Genomic DNA, 24,178 nt, shown 5'->3' with positions numbered 1-24,178 from the left:
TAAACAGATTTTTGGTTTATCAATGGGTTTGAGTGGTCTAATGTCTGAAATCTAACTCTCTAAAAATTGAACAATTTCATTTAACACAGCTTCTTGCTCGTGAGTACAGATTCATGTATCATCCAGAAATCCTACACACTTTTAATCATATTCATTCTAGACTGTTTCATGTTAGGAACTAAAGACACTGATAATAAGTTAACTTAACTTTTTTTAAATTTTACTCTTACACGTGATATTGATGATATTCAGTTTAGTATTTAGAGGAAATCAATTAATACTAGTATGTTTTTGTGCTACAATAATTACCATCCTTTCACTTACAAAAGGTTGATATTCCTAAATCAGTTCCTTAATGCATATAAATACTCTACTTCTGAATTTGCTTTGAATACTGAAATACAAGTACAATCTGTCCTCGTATAGCACGATAGTTGTATTCCTAGAAACCCTCGTGCAATGCAAAATCGTGCAATATAAACAACAGGCCCTATGGGAAAAGTGGGGTTAGGGGCCGACCACCCAAGATTGAACACACATTTGGAACCAAAACATTACCAAACACAATAAATAATCGGGTAATTTTAATCGTTATAAAATACTTACGTATTTTATAACGATTAAAATATGTAATAAAAAATATAATATATTTTTTATTATAATATAATAAATAATAAAAAATAAATATTTTTTATTATTTATTATATTATAATAAAGTATTTTTAGTATTTTTTAATACTAAAAAAGTATTTTTACGAATAAAATACGTATTTTATTCGTAAAAAAATTATTATATTAAATAAAATAGTCGTAATAAAATACTCACATATTTTATAATACGTAAGTATAAATTATAATATGTAAGTCGTAATAAAATGCTTACGTATTTTATTACGACTATTACGTAATAAAATATTGCTAATGCTTTTGCTTCTATCGTAAGCAAACTTGTTTTTTGTTTGATTTTCTATCCAAACAGATGACAGCCATTCCATCTCTTCCAATTCTTGTGTCTTAATCTAATGGATTTTAATTACACTTTGAGTTGTTCCTGCTATGAAAGTTGTTTTTATTTTCTCCGCATTCTTTGTAATTCTCGGCGTTGCCTCATTTAGGTCTGTAGCACGTGCAATATCACATGGTCTTTCGGGCACCTCCGTAGCCAGGTGGGAAGGAGCAGCAGTGTGTAGCACCCGCTTCTTGATTAGCCCGGGGTTCGAGCCTGTCACCACCAAATACGGAGGATGTGGAAAGGTCAGGGAATGACCGCCGCATATCCCGGAGCAATATGGCCTTAGTTGCTAATGCTCCTAAAATCCAAATACCAAACCAAACCAAACATGGTCTTTCATTTCGCTCAAAGCGTTTCACAATTTCATATTTTTTCTCTATCGACAGAAGCGGACTGGCCATAAACCTTAAAAGTTTATGGCACACCGGCCTCCGGCCCACCGGGAAATCCCGGTGGGCCGGAGGCCGGTGTGATTTTGGCCATAAACCATAGTATGAGGCCACTATAAATTTTCCCGGGTAAGAATTTTTGATCCAGTCCGCCTCTGTTTATCGATATTGCTTTTTTTTTCTCTCTCTCTGAATCTTCAGTGTCTTTGCCAGGACGCTTCCTTTTCACACCTTTTAAGTATTTTACTAATTTTTAGGGAATAAAGGGCAATTACAAAACGAGGAGGCACGCTTAATACACAAACAAAGCTGCGCACGTATAGCAACTGAATAAACAACACCGTAAAGGGCGCATTATGGCCTTAGCTGCCAATGCGCCATTAAAAACAAAACCAAACAAAACCAAACCGTAAAGGCCGAGATACACTATTAACACCCCACATTTTACTAAAGCACATTTCTGGGGGTTATTATCATAAAACAATAAAAACAATTTCCAGTTTCGTTTCTGCTAGTGGAATCTGTTATAAACTGGTAGTAAACTCCATCTAATTGCATTTGCGATTATATCGATAGCTGGAATTGTGTTGGTTTTTACGTTATTATGGTGAAATGTGTTTCCCCTTCACTGATATAAAACACATAAATACATTTTCAGAATCTTCTTCATTCCTATCGTGTTGCGTTCGGTTGGGGTGATTCCGCGTTCGACTGCCATTTCTTGTAAACACAAAGGCGAATCGTACATAAGCGAATTCGGTTTGTGTTATATAAGATAACGTTCCCCTATTTATAAATCGTGTATGATCGAATTCGTGCAATGTAAACACGTGTTATAAGAGGACCGACTGTATTAACAGATAAATTCCCAAACCATGGCTATCCCTTATCTGTAACAAATCACATAAAAGTACAAGTGGAAAATCAGCTGCATAACCCTATACCTGCAATCAATTGCAATGTGATAAAAAATATTTTATTTATTTTCCATACATAGAACAATGACCTATGCACTTGAACAAACTTTTCAAAGATGCATGGGTTTTGATAATATTTTAAATTCTGTAGAATTCAAATTGTATCAAAACGAAGAATGAGAAGCAAGAGAATCACTCTTGCTTCTCGTTCTTCTTCATCTGAATTAGCTTTCCATGCAGTTAATGAAGGACATACTTTCCTGTGTATGAAGCAAAGTTTCTTAATAATCAGCATAATTATACAAAATTCTTAATACAGGAAACCATTGAAATTAAATTGCATCAAAACTTGATTAATGTGCATCACCCCTATCCCATTTCAGACTTTTGGTCTTTTATATGCATGCGCCAAGGAAACAACTAATCTCTCACATTTAAATTCTGTCACACCTTTTGCATTGCACTACCCTGTGACCATGACAGTCGTCAAAACGTTTTGTCCACTTTAGGATAGTATTGTAATTACATCATATTTAGGTTCGTTTTTATTTATGATGTTAATGTCTTCTTTCACTCATAAGTATTGGTTGGTGATTTTATGTATTTTGCATTTGAATCTCTTAAACTATTGATACCAAATATGTTGGATCATCAATTTTCCTTCGGGTATATAAATACGTTTAAGTAATTTTACTCAATTCATTTGGAAAATAGAGTGTCAACATAAAAGCATTCTACAAGTAATTATTGAGGTAACCATTTTATTCATTTGTTAATTGACTTATAACATAAAACATATTGAGCCTTTTTGCTCTTATACTTATTAATTCAACATTCTTAATGTACTTAGATGCAAATTACTTATATGGATGGGTGATGAGTGAATATTTGCCTATGGAGGATTTAAATGGGTAGACACAAATACTGATGAAACTCATATAACTATTGATTATGAAATTGGATATACTATAAAGGTAGATTTGTAATATCCCAAAGAATTACACAATTACTGTGCAAGTATAGAGAATTACACATGTAAGTATAAATAAAAAATATCCAAAATTAATGACTATGTTCTATAACAAAAAAAAGTACATATTACATTACAGAAACTTTAGAGTATTTAGAATTCAAGCAATCTAGCTGGTTAACACATACATAGATTTTAATAGAAATAAAAGAACTAAATCTAACAACGCATTTGAGAAAGATTTCTACAAGTTAATAAGGCGCCTCTGTAGCCAGGTGAGCAGGAGCAGCAGTGCATAGCACATGCTTCTTGATTAGACCGGGGTTCGAGCCCGTGACCACCAAATACGGAGGATGCAGAAAGGTCAAGGAATGACCACCGCATATCCCCGGAGCAATATGGCCTTAGTTGCTAATGCTCCTAAAAAAACCAAACAACAACAAGTTAATAAATAATTCTGTTTAGAGAAACACTATGGAAAATGTAAGGAAACGAGTTGATGTTAGATTATGTTATGATGGAAATAAAGTTGAAAAATTACTACCTAAACCTAACTACTTTAAGAAACAAGATATATTTGACAAAAAATTATGTGCAGTTCATATAAAAAAAAACATTAGTAACTTTAGATATACCTATTTATGTTGGAATGTGTATTTTAGATATATCTAAGCAGATAATGTATATGTTTCATTTAATTTATTATGATACTCACATTTTTATAATCTGCATTGATGTTGGAATAAATTGGATGATAATTTTAAATTTAAGTTAGCATGAATAAGTTAGGATTTAAAAACAGAATTAAAATGTGTGCAAGGAAGTAGGAGTGCAGGTCTTCGTCCTTGGTTGTCAATGTTGAAATTTCGCCGCCATTCCACTCTTCAAGTATTAAATTCCAAACTACCCTATAACATAGCACCAGTCTGGAATCTCATGCACCTGAGATTCCCACGTGTATCCCGGAGCATCATGGGAACCTAGTCTTCTTAAATACATGCGTTTACTCTCATTCTACCATTGCCAACTGAAGACGGGTTATGTTGTTATTTTGGTTTTTAGGAGCATTAGCAACCAAGGCCATATTGCTCCGGTGCAGTGGTCATTCCCTGACCTTTCTGCATCCTCCGTATTTGGTGGTGACGGGTTCGAACCCTGGTCTAATCAAGAAGCGTGTGCTACGCACTGCTGCTCCTTCCCACCTGGCTATGGAGGCACCACACTGAAGACAGATAAAACGAAAGCCACTTGTTATGGCTATTGGCCTTCTGTTTCCAACCGTATAACTAAAATCATTTCAATTTTCAACATTGACAACCAAGGACGAAGACGTGCACTTCTACTTCCTTGCGCACATTTTAATTCTGTTTTTAAATCCTAACTTATTCATGCTAACTTAAATTTAAAATTATCATCCAATTTATTCCAACATCAATGCAGATTATAAAAAGGTGAGTATCATAATAAATTAAATTAAGCCAAGCTATTATATTGTGTCAGTTATAAATGGTACTTTAAGAGATCTACAATTTTCGAATTGTATATGTTTCATTATGATGATGAAAATCTAAACATTGTGTACACAGTTTTATATATGATATTAAGACTGACACCTTTCATGAAGAAATGATGCACTACTTTGATACATTGGATTATCTAGAAAATAACAGCATAGATTCAAATTGAGAAAGGACAGTTGTAAAATAGATGAGCGGAAGTTTGCCTTTAGCCAGCAGGTGGTTGATTGCTGGAACAGACTTCCATCTGTTGTTGTGGAAGTTGATAACTTAAATAAATTTAAAGCTGATGTAGACAAACATTTGGAGTGATCGGATGGGTGAAATGGGAAGGATATTTTTTTTTTGGCTGATGCTGTATAAGCTTGCTTTCTTGCATCATATGTCTCAACTAATGCTAATACCTTTCATTCTTCCAGTTGTTGTTTTTGTTTGCATAACATTATTAATTTTTGTTTTAGCTTTACACTTTAAGCAGTAAACTTCATTGTATTTATTACAGAAGAAATTTTATCAATTCCTAATCTGAATTGTTTTTTAGTTTTAATTGTAGGCTTAATCGTCCACCTACTTATACATTCTTCAAAAGTTGGGTTTTGTATAGCATCTAAATCATTTAATAATTCTTGATCTGCAGCTGTATCTTTAGTTTTACTAAATGCAATATTATGTTTCTTACAGCTTTTGTCAACTCTATTAATTCCTTTATCCCCTCTAGCTAATCTCTCTTTTAATTTTGTAAAAGGTCCGTCAGATGACAATATCATTTGTCAAAGCTTGTTTGTTGTTTGTTATTTGGTTTTAAGGAGCATTAGCAACTAAGGCCATATTGCTCCGGGGATATGCAGTGGTCATTCCCTGACCTTTCCGCATCCTCCGTATTTGGTGGTCACGGGCTCGGACTCCAGTCTAATCAAGAAGCGTGTGCTACACACTGCTGCTCCTGCCCACCTGGCTACGGAGGCGCCATTTGTCAAAGCACCATCATCTTCAAATCTTTCAACGCTATGGATAATTAAAGACCAGATGTTTTTCCAGGCTTAACTTAAGCACCGAGTGGAAACATCCTTCCAAGAATTTACAATCAGCCTCACACAGTCCAGCATGTTGAACTTCGACCTCCAAAAATCTTTGAGGATGAGAGCATTTTCGCCAAAGATTGCTGCAAAGTAACTTGCTAACATTTTCACAGTGTAGATTTTCTTGAAGTTTGCAATCACTTGCTGGTTTGATTGAAGAAGAGGAGTGGTGTTGGGTAGCAAAAATTTGACTTGAACAAAGTCAAATTGTGCCTCAAGAGATTGAACAAGGATGGGATCACTGTCTGGTGCATTATCCAGCAGGAGCAGTGCCTTCATAGGAAGCTTATTTTTCTCAAGATAACTCTTCACTGAAGGACAAAAAACTTCAAGCTCCTATTCATTGAAGACCCTGTAACTCAGGCCTTCTTGTTACTGTGCCAAAACACTCCCAGAATGCCATTGTTGATCTTTTGTTGTTTAAATACTCTGGGGGTGTGTGATATATGAAATCATCAAAACATGACAGAAGATAATAGAATATTTAAAAAAATGGAAAGAAAAGATTTGGAAAATTAACAGATTTATGAAAAGCTTTATGCTTCAATTAGGGTGCATGATTAATTATAGAATTTATCTTATCAGTTAAACATGTTGTAAGCTAGTCAAAGGGAAAGATGCTAATAGGGTCAAAAGCCTTATAAGGTTCACTATTACAGTTATTATTAATAGCAAAGTAAGCTTATGTGAGAACACTGCACTTCGTATTCTTGGCTATTACAAATTAAATCATTTCCCAAAAAATATAAATAAGGACATAAAGAAATAATTATACACTCAATCAAAAGCATTTGGAGTGAAATAATTCAATGCAAGTTACAATGCAAGACAAACATGCAAGGTTAGATGAGGGAAGCCATCTAAAGAGTTGAATGTGGCTTACTTATCAGCTAGTGCTGACAGGAATCAAAATTTATTGAATGAAAATCCACTTAACTCCTCCCAAATTAAGAGGTATCCAGTAGTTATTTCCTTATTGCATTGACAGACAAGAGACAATTTTAGTTATGGCAGTTTACTTCTAAATCTAACAAAATAATATGTTTGGGGATTTAATTCCTAGGATATAGTAAGAGCACCTGTGCCAAAAATGGAGAACCTTCACGTGTTCTGTGTGATCTAGTTAAGAAAGGTAAACATCTTTAAGAGAAAGCAAAAATTCAGTAGTACTGGTGGCAAACGATGAAAAAAAGAAAGCTTATATAGCATCGCCAAAAAAAAAAAAAAAAAAAAAAAAACCCCAGTACCAAGAATTTGTCTAACTCTCCCTTGAATAGTTATTCAACCCATCCACTTCCACAAAAACAGATGGAAGCCTGTTCCAACGATCAACCACCTGCTGGCTTAAGGCAAACTTCCACACACATATACTGCAAACATTCCTCCTCAACTTGAATTTATGCTCCCTCGTGTAAGTAGTGTCAGCAAGAGGAAGAATACCATTAAGTTTGAGCTTACTGAATCCATTTAAGGCTATAAACACCTCAATCACATCACTCTGCAGGTGCCTAGTCTCGAGGCACTGCAATTTGCAGAACTGAAGCCTTTCTTGGTAGGAGCATCTTTTTGTTCCCTTCACCAATCTGGTTGCTCTTCTTTGCATCCATTCCAGCAGATCTACATCATTCGTAAAGTGAGGCTTCCAGACCTATATTCAGTACTCAAGATGCTGCCTAACTATGGCCTTATACAAAGGGATAATCACCTCTGTATCCCTAGTAGCAAAGCTTCTGTATGTCATTAACAAAATCTCGTGAGCTGTCCTGTTTGCACAGTTCAGAAAATTTCATGTTTAATTGCACAATTACCCCCAGACTTTCTCCACTACCCTGAGTGCATAAGTTACTCTGGGGTTACTGCTATCCATGTGCAGTACCTTGCATTTCTAAATGTTAAACTTCAACTGCCATTTCTCAGCTGATTGCCCAATTTAACTAGATCCTGTTGCAGTAACTGACAGTAATGACTGTTGTTAACCATCCTGCCAACCTTTCTGTTATCGGCAAACTTAAAAATTAAGCTTGATATAGCTTCATCAATATCACTGATAAATATTGAAAACAACAAGAGACCCAGCACTGATCCCTGGAGAACTCCACTAATAACATTAGTCCACAAAGAGCAATGCCCATTGATAACCACTCTCTGTCTCCTTCCACTTAACCATCCCTTTAAACATAGCAGTAACTTGCCCTTAATACCACATTACTCTAGTTTGCACAGCTGTCTTTTACATGCAATAGTATCAAAAACCTTCTGAAATCCAAGTATATGATGTCAAAATTATTTTTGCAATCAGTTCCTCGGTCACTGCATCATAGTAACCTATCAGATTATCAGACAAGATCGCCCCTTGACATATCCATGCTGTGATTACAGTATAGTTGCACCCTATCCAAATGGTCCTGCATTACTTCTTTAACCAGTGATTCCATTATTTTCTTGGAACAGCCATTAAGTTATCAGGTCTGTAATTACTCATGTTGTACGCACATATATTCAATGCACATATATTCATCCAAACCATGTGCTGTTTTTGTCTTCTACAATTTTTCTTCCACTTTCCAGTGTTCTCCCCAGGTGCCTAGCGGGGAGGTTGTTATTGTTGTTGTTATTTGGTTTTTAGGAGCATTAGCAACAAAGGCCATATTGCTCCGGGAATATGCGGTGGTCATTCCCTGACCTTTCTGCATCCTCCATATTTGGTGAGCACGGGCTCAAATCCCGGTCTAATCAAGAAGCGTGTGCTACGCACTGCTGCTCCTGCCCACCTGGCTACGGAGCCGCCTAGCCAGGAGGCATTATGAAGTAGCCGAGTGGGGAAGTGTAATACTTCACAATATTATAAAATTTGATGTTATTTATAAATTTGACTTAAGCAATCCAGAGCAAAAATTAATTGAATAATTTAACATTATATGCTCCTGTCGCATTGACATCAATTGCATAGTATGTTCGAATTAATATTTATCGAGATCAGTGAGTAGTACTGTATGGTACTGTGAGAATAGCTTATTTAGCCAGGCGGTCAGTTAAATTCACCAGGCAGTGCTCCCATTTGATAGGTCATGTGTAGAACACTGCTTTCCTTTCTGTTACCAGAAAGTCATTTAGCTCCTTGTTGGTTGGTTGGTTGGTTGGTTGTTGGGTTTTATTGGCGCATTAGCAACTAAGGCTATAATGCGCCAAAATAGCTCCTTGTTAGAGTTTGATAAACTTCTGACATCTCCTTCCCCAAAGAATTCCTCATGTATGAATGTAGCTGCAAAATACCTATTCAGTTTGTCTGCAACCTGAGCAGAGTCATCAACTTGTTATTTGAGGAGTATTAGCAACTAAGGCCACATTGCTCCGGGACATGCGGTGGTCATTCTCTGACCTTTCCGCATACTCCGTATTTGGTGGTGACGGGCTCGAACCCCGGACTAATCAAGAAGGGTGTGATACGCACTGCTGCTCCTTCCCACCTGGCTACGGAGGCGCCTAGAGTCATCAACAGTTAATTCACAGACATCAAGTGGTCCAATATGATTCAATTCTTTCCTTCTACTGTTAAATATAAGCAAAAAAGTCTTAGCTATATTTTTTGTCATTCTTAACCAGAGACTTCTTATAATCTGCCTTGGCTTGCCTAACCTTCTTTGTGACTTGATTATAGACAAATTTATATCTACCACAGGCTTCTGTATCACTGACAATTTATATGCATCCCATGCATTGTTCTTCTCTGCCTGCCAACGTATCCCAACAGTTCATCTGACACCCATGTAGGTCTAAGCCTTGAACAGTATTTTTACATTGGTATCAAAATCCGAATAGCTTCTTTGATTGCTTCCCTGAATACGTTAAATTTAGAATTTGATGTTGGTAACATCATCAGTTGGTCCCAATACACACAATTTAAAAACTGTCTGAGACCTCTGTAGTTACCCTTACAAAAGCAAAAGCCTTTCCCTTTTTCCCTTTATCATTGACAGTAGTTATGTCTTTAATTAAATTCCACGCTAGTACATCTCATGTAAAATGAATCTGCAGGTAAAAGACCCAGTGGGTCTTTTACCTGCAGATTCTTAATGTATGAAGAATCACTGCTGATAACCAGATCAAGAGTATTGCTTCCACATGCTGCCTCTCTAACATGCTGCTGTAGAAAACGGTCATTCAAGAAATCCACAAACGTCTTGCTGGTGTGTGAGTGACCAACCAAAAAATTCCAGTCAACATCTGGAAATTTAAAATTTCCCCCATTATGAGACATTCTGATTTGCTGGCCCATTCTATTTCCCTGTATAGCTGTTTGGTATACTCATCACAGTCACTAGGCCTATAACACATTCCTACTCTCAATGTTGTGATTAATGCCTATTCTTCAGATTGGGGTAACATCAGGAGTGGGGTCCCTCAGGAACCGGTAGGACCACTGCTGTTTCTCATTTTCATAAATGACATCAATGAAGGAACAGAAGGCATGATGTCAACATTTGCAGATGACCTAAAGATTGGCAGAGACATTAATGATCAGTGCCAAGCAGTGTTCCTTCAAGATGACTTTTTTATTATTATTATTATTATTAGCCATATGGTGCAAGGAAGCCCGAGGCTTATGCAGCACCAACCCAAAAAAAAAAAAAAAAAATTGAGTTACCCTGAGAGAGAGAGAGAGAGAGAGAGAGAGAGAGAGAGAGAGAGAGAGAGAGAGAGAGAGAGAGAGAGAGAAGTAGAAGGAAATCACCAAGAAAGAGAAGAACGATGATATCCAGCTCAGGACCCTGGGTGTGCCAAGCCCATACTCACCAGATGTGAGCCCCTGGGACTTGCACAGGTTTCAAACATGGTCAGAGAAGCAGCAGCTATATTTTAATGCAGCTAAATGTATGGCCGTACATTTTGAGAATAACAATCCACCAATAAATTAAACACTTTGTGTGGGGTTGAATTTAAAACAGTGGAGGAAGAAAGGGATCTGGGAGTTACAATATGGACAGATATGAAGTTTTCTGAATAGTGTAAACAGGCAGCAAGGAAAGCCCACAATGTCCTATCAATGATTTATTAAACATTTTCCTGTAGAGATAGAGAGATCATAATCCTATTGTATAAGGCAATTGTAAGACTACATTTGGAATACTGTGTTCAAGTAAGGAGACATTGTCTGAAAAAAGATGTTGAGCTTCTTGAAAGGGTGCTAGGATGGGTAACTCAAATGGTGAGATCAGCAGAAGGATAACTATATGAGGAAAGACTCAGATTATGTGGGCTCAGAACTTAGCAACCAGACACCTCAGAGGTAAACTTATTGAGGTTTATAAGGGATTAGTAAAATTAATGAAGGTGGAATTCTCACTGTTATAAAGAATTCCAGAACTACGGGTCATAAATTCAAACTTATTAAGGTGTAGATTAGATTGTAGAACGTTTTCTTTTAGTCAGCAAGTTGTTGATTTCAGTAACAAGTTGTCCTTGCAGGTAACTGACACTTTGAATAAATTCAAAGGTCAATTGGATAGTTACCTGTGTGAGGAGGGAAGCATATAATATGTATTTTCTTATCTACTTGGGTTTTTTTTTTTTTTGCCCGTGCAGCAATAGCCTCTGGTTTCCTTACCACCACTACATGGCAAATTCTATTACTATGTCTGCATTTGTTGACTTAATCAGTACTTTCAATTCATCAAATTTATTTACAATGCTCCTAGCATTGGTGTACATGCAAGTATGCATGTACATGTTCTTACAGTTAGTTATCCTAACTGAGCCCATATATTCATTTGTTTCATGGTAACTGCTCTACAATGGGACTAAAATAAGAGATATCTGCTCTACAATGGAACTAAAATAAGAGATATCTGCTCTACAATGGGACTAAAATCCCAGACACCTTGCATTCCAGGATGCTGCATGTACCAATAGTATAAATGCAAGAATCACTTTCACAGCTGTCTGCAGCTCTAGGTAAACTATTAGTCTGTGTAGCTACCCAAGCTAGGAGTTTTCCAAGCCACCTATCACTGCCTTGGTAGCATCAGAAAATATTCTTTCATCTCTTCTATTCAAGTGTATCCCATCCCCGTAAAAAGAGTCTCTCCTGTTAATGAGCACAGACCACACTGAGAAAAATTCTACCCCATGAGCTTTGCACATTCTCTCCAGGGCCAAACTGACTGATATGACTCTCAACATATACTCCCTTCTATTGTGTCTGGACAGAATTGCAGATACTTTCAAATTCACTTGTAACTCACGACTTTTTTTCCAATTTTGTCCTGTACTTGTTAAATAAACCCTGAGGTCTCCTACTCTTAATATCATCAGTGCAAATGTGTACAACAACAACAACATCACCTTTTATGCCCCTAAGAGATATCTGCTCTAAAATGTCATCTACTTTTGCCCCTGGCTGACATACACCTATCCTTCTTGCACAACATGTTTCCCATTTACCTGACAAAAGAGTTTCTGTGGGAACAACACATTCTGTCTTGAAGATTGCCGTTGTGTTGTCTGATGCCCAAGAGTGAGCTCTAGCGTTGAGCTGAGCGGCTCAGAGCTTGATAGTACCCCATTTTAATTCCTTTGAGGAAATCTATCCAACTTTTCAAACTCTCATAAATGCCCATCAGAACACTGACTTGCAGCTTAATTTCTTCCCACCCCTGCACCTAGCATATACACAAAGACATCCTCCTTAGCTGGATTATGTCCTGTTCCAGAAGGTCTGCAAACATTTCACAAGTTGCACATTATTTAGGCTGTGATGTGTTATAGAAATGCCCCCTTCGGTTCTCCCCTGAGCCAAGGCACTTGTATCCGTTGCTTTGCTGCTCTAGTCTGAGGCATGATTTCCATTTAAATAGAATTTAATTGCTTAACAATGAAAACTAATAAGATTAATAAATTTAATTGATCAATTGACAATACTACACTAAGCTAATAGATTCCTAAATGCAGTGATATGTATTATTCTATCTAGTTTTATATTATGCCTTACGCTGTACTGTAACAATTGCAATGTTAAATTCGTTATAATCTTGCTAAAAAGTAAAAATTCCTTAGCTAAACACAAAACAGATATATGCCTAACAAGTTATTAGAACCTTCAAGCTACTTATTTATTGCAATTAAAACCCTACTATTCCTCTGCACTACTCATATGGGCTACGATATTCATTCGTGCCAAAACACTGATATAATAGCAGTATGAATAGCAAGTCATAACTTGCAAAATCACTAGCTAAATTTAAAAATAAGCTAACAAACATGACTATGATTAAGACTGTTTAAACTATTTGTACAACACAATTAAATATACTAATTAATCAAAAAGATGGTAAAAATTTCCAAAAAAATTATCCGTTTCCACAAGCTCAAAACTCTGTGTCCTGGCACTGTATCCTGAAGAATAACACTAACATTCAAAGAAAGTTCATTCTGAAATGGCAGTGGAATATGACGTTCAGCACATAATATGGGGATATTAATAAGAGACAAAGGCATCAATGCATCTAACAAAAACCCAACCAAATGTAACAAAACTTACATTACAAGAGAAAAGAACATGAAGGGCTAAAAACATTGAATATGTGCATAAGAGCAGTGATCAAAGAAGTCAACAGGACAGTGTTCCAAGAACTGTATTTTGAGTTAATCGAGTACTATAAGAATCTTAAAGGGCAAAGTTCAAAACCTATTGTACCTTGGCTATTGCATGCGATCCAGAAAGACAATACAGATTAACAAGCACAATTCTGTGAGTGGTACTCTCAGAATAACAATGAAGCTGGTTATTTTCACCTGGAAGAAATCATATTCCCTGGACTCGTGGGAGGTACCCATGGACTGGAGATGTGCAAATGTGACCCCAATCCACAAAGGTGGATCAAAGGGAGACACAGGTAATTACAGACCTGTTAGTTTAACTTCTGCTCCAGGGAAATTAATGGAGGCACTGGTTAAAGAAGCACTGCAGGATCATCTAGACAAGACTTCAGTTATAGCTCGAACACAGCATGGGTTTGTTAAGGGAAAGTCTTGTCTGACTAATTTGATTGGATACTATGATGTAGTCACAGAGGAACTGGATGCAAAGAATAACTTTGATATCATATATTTGGATCTTAGAAAAGCCTTTGATACTGTTGCACATGGAAGACTACTGCACAAATTGGAGCAGTGTGGCACTGGAGGCAAAAATTGCTGCTATGGATAAAGGGATGGTTGAGTGGGAGAAGACAGAGAGTGGTAATCAACAGAGACACTGCTCTTCATGGACTAATGTTATTAGTGGAGTCCCCCAGGGTTCAGTGTTGGGTCCATTATTGTTTTCTGTATTTATAAATGATATTGATGATGGTATATCAGGCTTAATGTCCAAGTTTGCAGACGATACGAAGGTTGGCAGGGATGTTAATGACACTAATGACAGTACACTGCTGCAACAGGATCTAGAAAAGTTGAGCAGATGGGCTGAGAGGTGGCAAATGAAGTTTAACATTGACAAATGTAAAGTACTACATCTGTGGTAGCACATTGACAGTGGTAGAGAATGAAAAGGACCTGGGGGTAATTGTGCAGGCAGATATGAAGTTTTCTGAACAGTGTAGATGGTCTGCAAGAGTAGCTCATGGTGTCTTGTCAATGATATACAGGAATTTTTCTAGCAGGGATAAGGAGGTGATTATCCTCTTGTATAAGGCAATGGTCAGGCCACACCTTGAGTACTGTATACAGGTCTGGAGGCCTCATTTTAAGAAGGATGTAGAGTTGTTGGAACGAGTACAGAGAAGGGCAACAAGATTAGTGAATGGAACAAAGGGGTGCTCTTACGAAGAAAAGCTTAAGTTTTGCAAATTACAGTGTCTGGGGACTAGGCACCAGCGAGGTGATCTGATAGAGGTGTATAAAGCCTTGAATGGTTTGAGCATTCTCAATGCTGATGGGATTCTTCCTCTTGCTCAGAATAATCACCTAAGAGGGCATAAATTCAAATTGAGAAAAGACGGTTGTAGGATAGATGTGCAGAAGTTTGCCTTTAGCCAGTGGGTGATTGATTGCTGGAACAAACTTCCATCTGTCATTGTAGAAGTTGATAGCTTAAATAGATTCAAGGCAGGACTTGACAAACATTTGTAGCGAGTGATGGGTGAAATAAGGTTGTTTTTTTTTTTTTTGGGCTGATGCTATACAAGCTTGCTTTCTTGCATCATGTGCCTTTGGCTATGCTAATGCTAATATAATCAGGTACAGAAACATTCAAAATTAAATGGTTGTTTGAGTGATTACAACTTAATACTTTCTGCAGAGCGAGTGAGGGTTTTCACAGGACCAGTGACCATCCTCACCTCACTTTACTTGTCAGATAAGTGAATCTTATAGATTCAATGACACTGTTGCTGACCAAGGTTATGTTGAACTATTAATGAACGATGCAGTTCTCATAATAAACATTTCTGATTACACTGGCGAATTCAACAGGATAAAGCAATTGCACATTTTCACTCTAATGTCCATGTGGCTATCTGGAAAGTCAATTTACCAAATAATGTATAGACAGCAGAGCATAATAAGAAATGTTTCTAGATATGTTGGTGTACTTTCACCAGGATGGAGCACTTCCACATTTTTACTCTAATGTCATGCCTATCTGGTTAGTCAATTTCCCAAACAATGGATAAGTGGAATTTCTTTGAATAGCCTTCAAGGCCGCTAAACTTCACTTCCTTACAATTTTTTTGATTGGGTATACCTGAAAAATAAAGCGCATGCTTGTAAACCACAAACATTACAGTATTTGCGAGTAATCATATAACAGAAAGCAGGTAAAATTAAGGCTGATATGTGTACCACGATATGTCAGGCTGCTGGAAAAATTATACCATTCATGCATACATGCTGGTGGTGAACATTTTATGTATCTTGTGTAGTAACTTCCATAATGTATCCAATCTACACAACTAATGTATTTGAAATCATTTTTCAGTTCATGTTATGGAAACAACATGAACTGAAAATATATAAGACTATGAAATACATTAATCTTCAAAGAGACTGGAAAATTATTTAATTTTTACTTTAAATAAAGTTGCACACTGCTTTGTTTTTTTTGAAACATCTCAGAAATTTTCCTCAGAAAAATCAAAGTTTTTGATATATGCTGTAGAAGACCTCTTGTTTTCACTTTAAACATATACGTGTATATTCACTTATATATAATCAGCAATTTTCAGCCATTTTAGATAACAAAAATGTGACATTTTGCAGCACAGTCCCTCCACTGTTTTTCCCCCCTTATAAACATTACATCACTGACTATTGAATCAGACTACTGTTCCATACAATGTAAATCTGTACCTAGAGAGCTTTTGGAATCTGCATAAGGAATTTCTGGCTCTGAATTTGATTCAATCTGTTCTTCTTCATACTTAGATTTGTATGTAGCTATCTCAGAGTGTATGATTTCTGCATCATCTATAATTTTATTTTCCAACAAATCAGTGATTATTTGTTGGAAAACATCACTGAAACAATTTTTGTACATCTTCTTACTGTAAATTTTTGGAAACCTTCAACTTGACTAAAATCAGTTAATAAAATATGTTCTTCATTGTCTTCTTGTAGTTCAGGACTGAAAGTTCTGAACTACAAGTGGTATGTTCTGGTATACATAAACAACTAGGAATTATGGTAAAAGGGAATAAATGGCAGTTTTGGTGGAAGAAAGAGTGACCTAGCATGAGGGAAAGAGAGAGTGAATGGGAATGAGTGGAAGAGCAAATGTAGTTGGCCAAGGGAATACAGAGTTGGGAATAACTTACATTACTTTATATATACTAACACAAACACTGCATTCTCCCCTGGCCTGCAGGGGACTTGCGGCTAGGCCTGCACCATGACTGAGAAATTGCAGTGGGTTAGAGTGCCCGGAGAGGGCGGTGCAGGAGGTGAGAGTTGAATAAATGAAATGAAAGCCAGAAGAATTAATGTGTAAGTGTGTGAGAAAAAGAACACAAACCATAAATGCTACAGTTAAGTACACACTAACCCTAGTTTTCATTAGTATTTAAATTTACACTACACATCATTGCATTCCCCCCATGAAAATATTGCTTGGATAATTGGACTATATTAATGTTATAATCCTTTAGTTCCTAGGTGAAATGACAATAAAAAGATCGGGAAACCTAGAATACCGGAAATTATCTCCCAATTGCTTACGTATTAAGGGATGAGATTAATTAATTAAATTGCATAGAGGAAAGTGTACCTTTCTCGATGCTTGCCATATGGGTTTCACTATATAAGACCACTATTGAACCAAGAGTCTGAAGGGAGAACTTTTCAATCATCATCAGATGGTTCAAAATAGTAAGGAAGGAAGAAGAGTTTTTCTGTTTCTAGTTCCTGTGGTGCAATTTGATTATGCATGTTGGAACTCTCACATTACTTAAATTCCATACTACTAAGAATGTTGTAGGGAGTTTGGTATTAAGGACTAAAAATTGTATGTTTTATTTGAACCATTCTATTGCAAGCACTTCAAAAGCATTTAATTTATAGCTGGAAGGTAATGTGATCAGATTTATTGCCGAATTCATTTTCGGATGATGAAGAGTGGAATATACAGTTAAACATGGTACCCCAAACATATCTAATACTGAAGTCTATTATCACCAACCCAGTTTACACACACAATACCATACAACTCAACTCAGCCAACACATTCAATACACTGGATATCAGTCGAAAATTGATTTGACAATAATACCAATCAAATTACCTTTAACCTAAAAATTAACCACTTTTGAAGCTCTTACAATAGAATGGTTCAAAAAAACACACAGTTTTTAGTTCTTAATACCAAATTCTCCACAACATTCTCAGCAGTATGGAATTTGAATAACATGAGATTTTCAACATACACAATCAAATTGCACCACGGGAACTAGAAACAGATAAAAATTCTCCATCCTTCCTTATCATTTTCAAACTAACTGATGATGGCTGAAAAGTTTTCCATTCAGACTCCTGGTTCAACAGTGATCTTATATAGTGAAACCCATATTCCAAGCACTGAGAAAGGTACACTTTCCTCTATGCAATTTAAATTTTAACCAGTTATAATCCACACCCCTTTAATGAATCTCACACATTAATACATAAGCAGTTGGGAGGTATGTTCTAATATTTCCAAGTTCCAAGGAATCAATCAGTTAAAAACTTCTTTAAATGCTACTAGAGAGAAAGAAAGATTAACAGAAATACTTTGGGCACAGATAAAGCAGGAATCAGATGTACAATGCTGACTGCCATAAGAACAGGTAATAGAAATGCAAAAATACGCTGGTTTTCAAAGAAAGTGCATCACCACTTAAAATTGTAATTGTCGTCCGAATAACATAAGTATATGGCAATATTTCTTACAGATTGCATCAGATAAGATTGACACGTGTAGGTGATGACATAATATTGCATCAGCTGTTACTTTCAGCTATATAAGCATGCTCTGCAAGACTTCCAGTCATTCCTTGCTTGTGTCAGGATGGCAAATTATGTGCAGTTGACACCATGAAGAAAGAAGAAAGAGTGCTACTGTTGTTTTACGTGAGGAAGGATGTTTTTCCCAACATATTGCTTGGGAAGAACACCCCAAGTTATAATCAGTCAACAGTGAGTAGATTTCTTTCAAAACTCAAGAATACTGGTTCTGCTGACAGGAAAAAAGGAACCGGACACAAAAGAGTGTCTATGCCAAAACAGGGCCATGTTTTCAAGCACTTATGCCTTAAAAACTGTAAAGCTTCTTCATCTGAGCTGAAAAGGGAATGGGAAGAACATACAGGAGTGGTAGCAAGTACAGTAACAGTCAGAAGACACCTCTTTAAAAATGGACTTGAAGCCCGTCATCCTAAGAAGAAGCCCCACCTCACACAAAAAATTGGCAACCCAAAGGTCGCAGGTTTGAATCCCGCCTTGGGCTTGGATCAGAATAAAATGCAAAAACCTTGGGAGGTGCATTATGGCCACAGAAGCCGATGCACCAACAACTAACAGGGAAGGGAAAAAAAATAATGAAAAAGGCCCGATTAATTTGGTGTAAGGAGCATGTCAAATGGACCCCGAAGCAGTGGAAGTCAGTTATTTTCTCGGATGAGAAGAATTCAACCTGCATGGCTCACAAACCATTCACCATAGACGTGGTGAAGAATACCATCCAGACTGTATGTTGTCTACAGTGAAACTCCCTACCAGCCAAATGATATGGGGGTGCATTTTGTATCACGGAGTAGGTCACCTGCAGTTTATAAAAGATTCCGTAAATGCCAATGGCTATATTGGAAGGCAAATTGCTGCTAACCATTAGAGACCATTTCAACCTGCCAAGTAACTATATCTTTCAGGACGACTCTACTCCTTGTCATCGGGTGAAAAGTGTAAGTAGGCACTTCTGTAGTTACTTCAGCTTTATTTCTGCATTAGAGGTTCAACAGTAACGTGTTTACATTTGTTACAGGTGAAAAAATGGTTGGAAGAACGGTCCATTACAACTCTTACCTGGCCAGGAAACAGCCCGGACCTGAATCCTATAGAGAACTGGCATTGGCATTGTGGAATCTGCAGTTGTGGAATCTGCAGTTGCCAGAAAGAAACCAAACCCTTCATGAACTTCAAGAAGCCATAATTCGTGTTTGGAACCAAGAACTGTCAGTTGATTATCTTCAAAAATTGATTTTGTCAATGCCTCCATGGTGTTGTTTTGTTGTTTTGGTTTTTAGGAGCATTAGCAACTAAGGCCATATTGCTCCAGGATATGCGGCGGTCATTCCTTAACCTTTCCGCATCCTCCGTATTTGGTGGTGACGGGCTCGAACCCCGGTCTAATCAAGAAGCGTGTGCTACGCACTGCTGCTCCTTCCCACCTGGCTACGGAGGCGCCTACCTCCATGGTGTGCTGCTGTCATCAGGACCAGAGGTGGTGCAACTAAATATCAGTATGCACTTGAACTTTTCATTTTGTTTTCCATTTAAAATGATAAACTGAAGCAAAGTGAGGGCTTCTGATAACATTTCAGCCACGATCGTCGAGTTTACCAAAACCATTGTATAAAGGTTGCAAATGCTCATTTTGGAATATTTTGAGAGCACCTGTCAAATATTACTTAGCTTTGCCTTAACTATTAATAAATATCTTTTGTTTATATTTCTATTTGTGATGCTAGTCATTAATGTAACATACCATCGCGAAAAAGGGTTAAAAAATGTGAAATTCCTAAGTGATGCACTTTCTTTGAACACCAGTGTACATGTTCAACAAATATGTTAACTTAAATAAAATTATATTAAGAATAAAAATTTATAATATCAAATTACTGTTTAAATAAAATTTGCACTTACAAAACAGGATGAAATGGTTTTTTACTTCTGTCTGATTGGGATTGTTCTACTTTTACAGTCTGGCTTTGAGATTCAACCTAAAAGAAATAAAATTTTCACTATTTTTTATAATTTTAAAAGAATTACAAACTACGTGATATTAATTTTGTAATTTATAAAGAAAGTGAATTTTTAACAAAATTCATATACAGGCAGGCCTCGCTTAACGTGAGTTCGATTAACACGGTTTTCAGTTACCGCGATTGGAAAAAATGATACCACTTTTTACTTTACGCGATTCAAATTTCCAGTTAACGCGATCTTTTATTTCTGATAGTTGAAAAAGATTCGAATCGCGCACTAAATGTCTGACTGCCAATAAACAAGCGTTTGTCCGCTTCCCGCCTCAGTGTGTTCCATCAACTAAGTAGACGTGTTACTTGTTTGTCTCCACCTAATAAAGTCACGTGCAGACGTATTTAAAAATTCTAATTTTCTACCCCTGTTAATTATGGATAAAAGAAAGAGTGAAAAACAACGTGATTGTAATAAAAAAAAAAACGAAAAGTTATTACTTTAGCTGATAAACTTGAAGTTATTAAAAAACATGAACGTGGTGCAAACCATGCGAAAATCGTAAGAGATCTAGGATACAGTGAGTCTACCGTACGAACTATCTTGAGCCGTAAGAACGAATATAAAGAGAAAGGTAAAGTTTCATCATCTTCTTTTGTCTTACAAAATACCAGAAACAGAACTCTAATAATGATTGAAATGGAAACTCTTTTATCAATTTGGATAGAAGATTGCAATCAAAAAAGAATTCCATTATCTAAGGACAATATTCAGAGCAAAGCTATTAACCTTTTTACTAAGCTCAAAGAAACAAAATATCAAGGGGAGACTGAAATGTTTGTTGCTAGTTCAGGGTGGTTTGGACGTTTCAAAAATCGAGCACGACTGCATAATGTTAAAGTAACAGGGGAAGCTGCTAGTGTTGATGAAGATGCTGCAGCCAAATTTCCTGCAGAATTGCAAAAAATCATTCAAGATGCTGAATACGACGATCGGCAAATATTTAATGTAGACGAAACGGGCGTATTTTGGAAACAGATGCCAACTAAAACTTATTTGGCTGCAAATGAAGCATCACAACCTGGGTATAAAGTCTCAAAAGATCGACTAACACTTTTATTAGGAGGTAATGCTGAAGGTGATTTTAAATAGAAACCCATGCTTGTGTACCGTGCACAAAATCCTAGGGCTTTAAAAGGATACAGCCACCGCACTCTTCCAGTCATTTTTCGTTCAAATAAAAAAGCATGGATGACCAAAGCCCTATTTGAAGACTGGTTTACGTCTTATTTCTGTCCAACAGTTGAAGCCTATTGCAAGAAAAATAATCTTACTTTTAAAGCTCTGTTGCTTTTAGATAATGCACCTGGACATCCTTCTGCACTTGGTGACTTAAATGAAAATGTGAAAGTTGTTTTTTTACCGGCGAATACGACTTCGTTATTGCAACCCATGGATCAGGGGACGATTGCAACTTTCAAGGCTTACTATCTCCGCAGAACCTTTGCACAGGCACTTGAAGCTATAACAGGAGATAATGCAATTTCTGTACCAGAATTTTGGAAAAAATATAACATACGATTGGCCATTGAAAACATTCATGCAGCATGGGAAGAAGTTCATCCATCCAAGCAATATGAGAGCAGTTTGGAAGCATCTTTTACCCCGCGCAAACGATTTTACTTGCTTCAAAGATGCAGTTCAAAAAGTTATTGAAGACATAACTAATATTGGTAATGAACTTGGTTTCAAAGGCTTGGATGCGGCTAACGTTCGAGAATCACTGAATTCGCATTTAGAACAGCTAAGTGACAATGATCTCCTTCAAATAGAGCAACAGCGTGCGCACGAAGAAGCTGAAGAAAAAGAGTGTGAGCCAGATGAAAATGTTACCTCAAAGGAGATAACGGTAAAAGAACTAGGCGAAATCTTTCGTATCGCAGAGAACCTTAAACAAAAGGTAATGGATGTCGAAAGAAGCATGTTATTTAGCCAGGGCCTAGAGAAGCTTGTTGTCGGCTATCGGAAATTGTATGATGAAAAAACGAAAGCCAAAACTGTTCAAACGACTGTGTTCAAATATTTCTGTAGCAAATTTAATTCTATAATTTTTATTATCTTTTACATGGCATGCAGTTAAAAAGTTATTTATAAGGTATTATTTAAAAGTTATTTAAAATTCTTTATGGACATTCCAGAAGGTCAAGTACCAAATATAATTTTTCCTATTGGTTATGATATTCAATTAACGCGTTTCCGTTTTGCGGGACGAATTAATCGCGTTAATCGAGGCCCGCCTGTACATAACTTCTCAAGTAAACCCACCCCATTTGCAGGACTAGACAAATATTTCAATAGTTGTATTTAAATTCCATTAAGTCTCTAGAAGTTTAATCATAGATTATCATTGAATTGCCATTTGGCTTCATCCATCCAAGGAATCAATCATTTTAACTCCAGGCTTCTGCATATCAGTGTGAGTTTTCAACCATCCCTTATGAAATCTTCCCACTGTCTTGTCCCATTCACATTTAACATCTATAGATCTCTTGTGGAAGAAAGTAAAAGAATCAAACTTCATTTTCAAACTTCTCTCATTTTTTTTCAATTATCCATCCGCTTTCTAATATCTTTAGGTCCCAGTGGTAACATTCTACCATCTTGTACTATTATGCTACATTAAATAAAAAAATAAAATATAATTTTAAAAAATCTTATGCAGTGTCATATCTCATGCCGAAACCATGAATGATACTTCTGCAAATGACAGCAACTCAAGCATTTATGCTGGAAGGTTATTACTTCAAATAAACATAGCTAACAGCTTTATTTTATTTTAGTCCATTAAGAGCATACTCTCCCCCCCCCACACCTTCACTTTATTTGGTTAGAGTGATTGCTTTTTTTTTTTTTTTTTTTTTCTTTTAAGGAGCATTAGCAACTAAGGCCATATTGCTCTGGGAATATGCGGTGGTCATTCCCTGACCTTTCTGCTTCCTCCGTATTTGGTGGTGATGGGGGTCGAACCCCAGTCTAATCAAGAAGCATGTGCTGTACACTGCTGCTCCTTCCCACCTGGCTACGGGGGGCGCCTTAGAGTGATTGCAAGTAACAGGGAAAATTTTATTTTGGTGTATGAATGTTTTAATGCCTGAACAAGTATTAAAAATATCAAACATTAGCTTACTATCACTTACATGCCCTAAGCATGCAGAACTTGTGCACACTAGACCCGTAACACAGGCACCGATTAGGTTCCAGTGAGTCGTTTCTTTCTTTATTTTTTTAATCTGGATTTATGGGGCTACCATTAGACCCCATTCCAAATTTACAGTGGAAATGAGAGGATACTGGGTTATCCTAATGGGGAGCATGAAGAGTACCTTTATTTTGATCTACCTGTTCAAAACTAAGGTGTAGTATTAGCAGTTACAAATGAAGCAAGAAAGCAAGCTGATAGAAGACCAACCAAACAAAAAAAAAAAAAAAAAATTCTGCATAATCTGCCCATCCTTTCTAATAATTTGTCTACCTAGTTTTAAAACTTTGCTCCACTGGAGAATTACCTGGACTCAGCATTTAAGGAATTGGTAGCAAATATTCGAGAATTTGAAGCTGTTTCAGCAGGGCAAGTTTTCTCAAAATGGAAGGTGGAATGCATTGTGCTATCATCAGTTGTTGTTGTTATTTGGCTTTTAGGAGCATTATCAACTAAGGCTATATTGCTCCGGGGATATGCTGTGGTCATTCCCTGACCTTTCCGCATCCAACGTATTTGGTGGTCACGGGCTCGAACCCAGGTCCAATCAAGAAGTGTGTGCTACGCACTGCTGCTCCTGCCCACCTGGCAAC

The 24,178-nt window shown here is 36.8% G+C and overlaps 1 protein-coding gene across 4 annotated transcripts in view; it reads right to left on the bottom strand.

The window, feature by feature from the left end:
* LOC150077296 (uncharacterized) overlaps positions 1-24,178 on the bottom strand; it is a 702,167-nt gene that overhangs the window by 240,796 nt on the left and 437,193 nt on the right. For all 4 annotated transcript variants that reach the window (XM_090386557.1, XM_090386560.1, XM_090386559.1 and 1 more), the window contains exon 10: positions 20,273-20,349. In XM_090386557.1, coding sequence (XP_090242683.1) covers positions 20,273-20,349 — 77 coding nt within the window. The remainder of the gene's footprint in view (positions 1-20,272; positions 20,350-24,178) is intronic.

The sequence above is a fragment of the Mastigoproctus giganteus genome, chromosome 12 (genome assembly GCF_048544385.1).
Source record: "Mastigoproctus giganteus isolate SK-2022 chromosome 12, ASM4854438v1, whole genome shotgun sequence".
Taxonomy (NCBI): Eukaryota; Metazoa; Arthropoda; class Arachnida; order Uropygi; family Thelyphonidae; genus Mastigoproctus; species Mastigoproctus giganteus.
The sequence above is the reverse complement of the archived record's forward strand: the minus strand, read 5'-3'. Positions and strand labels throughout refer to the sequence as shown.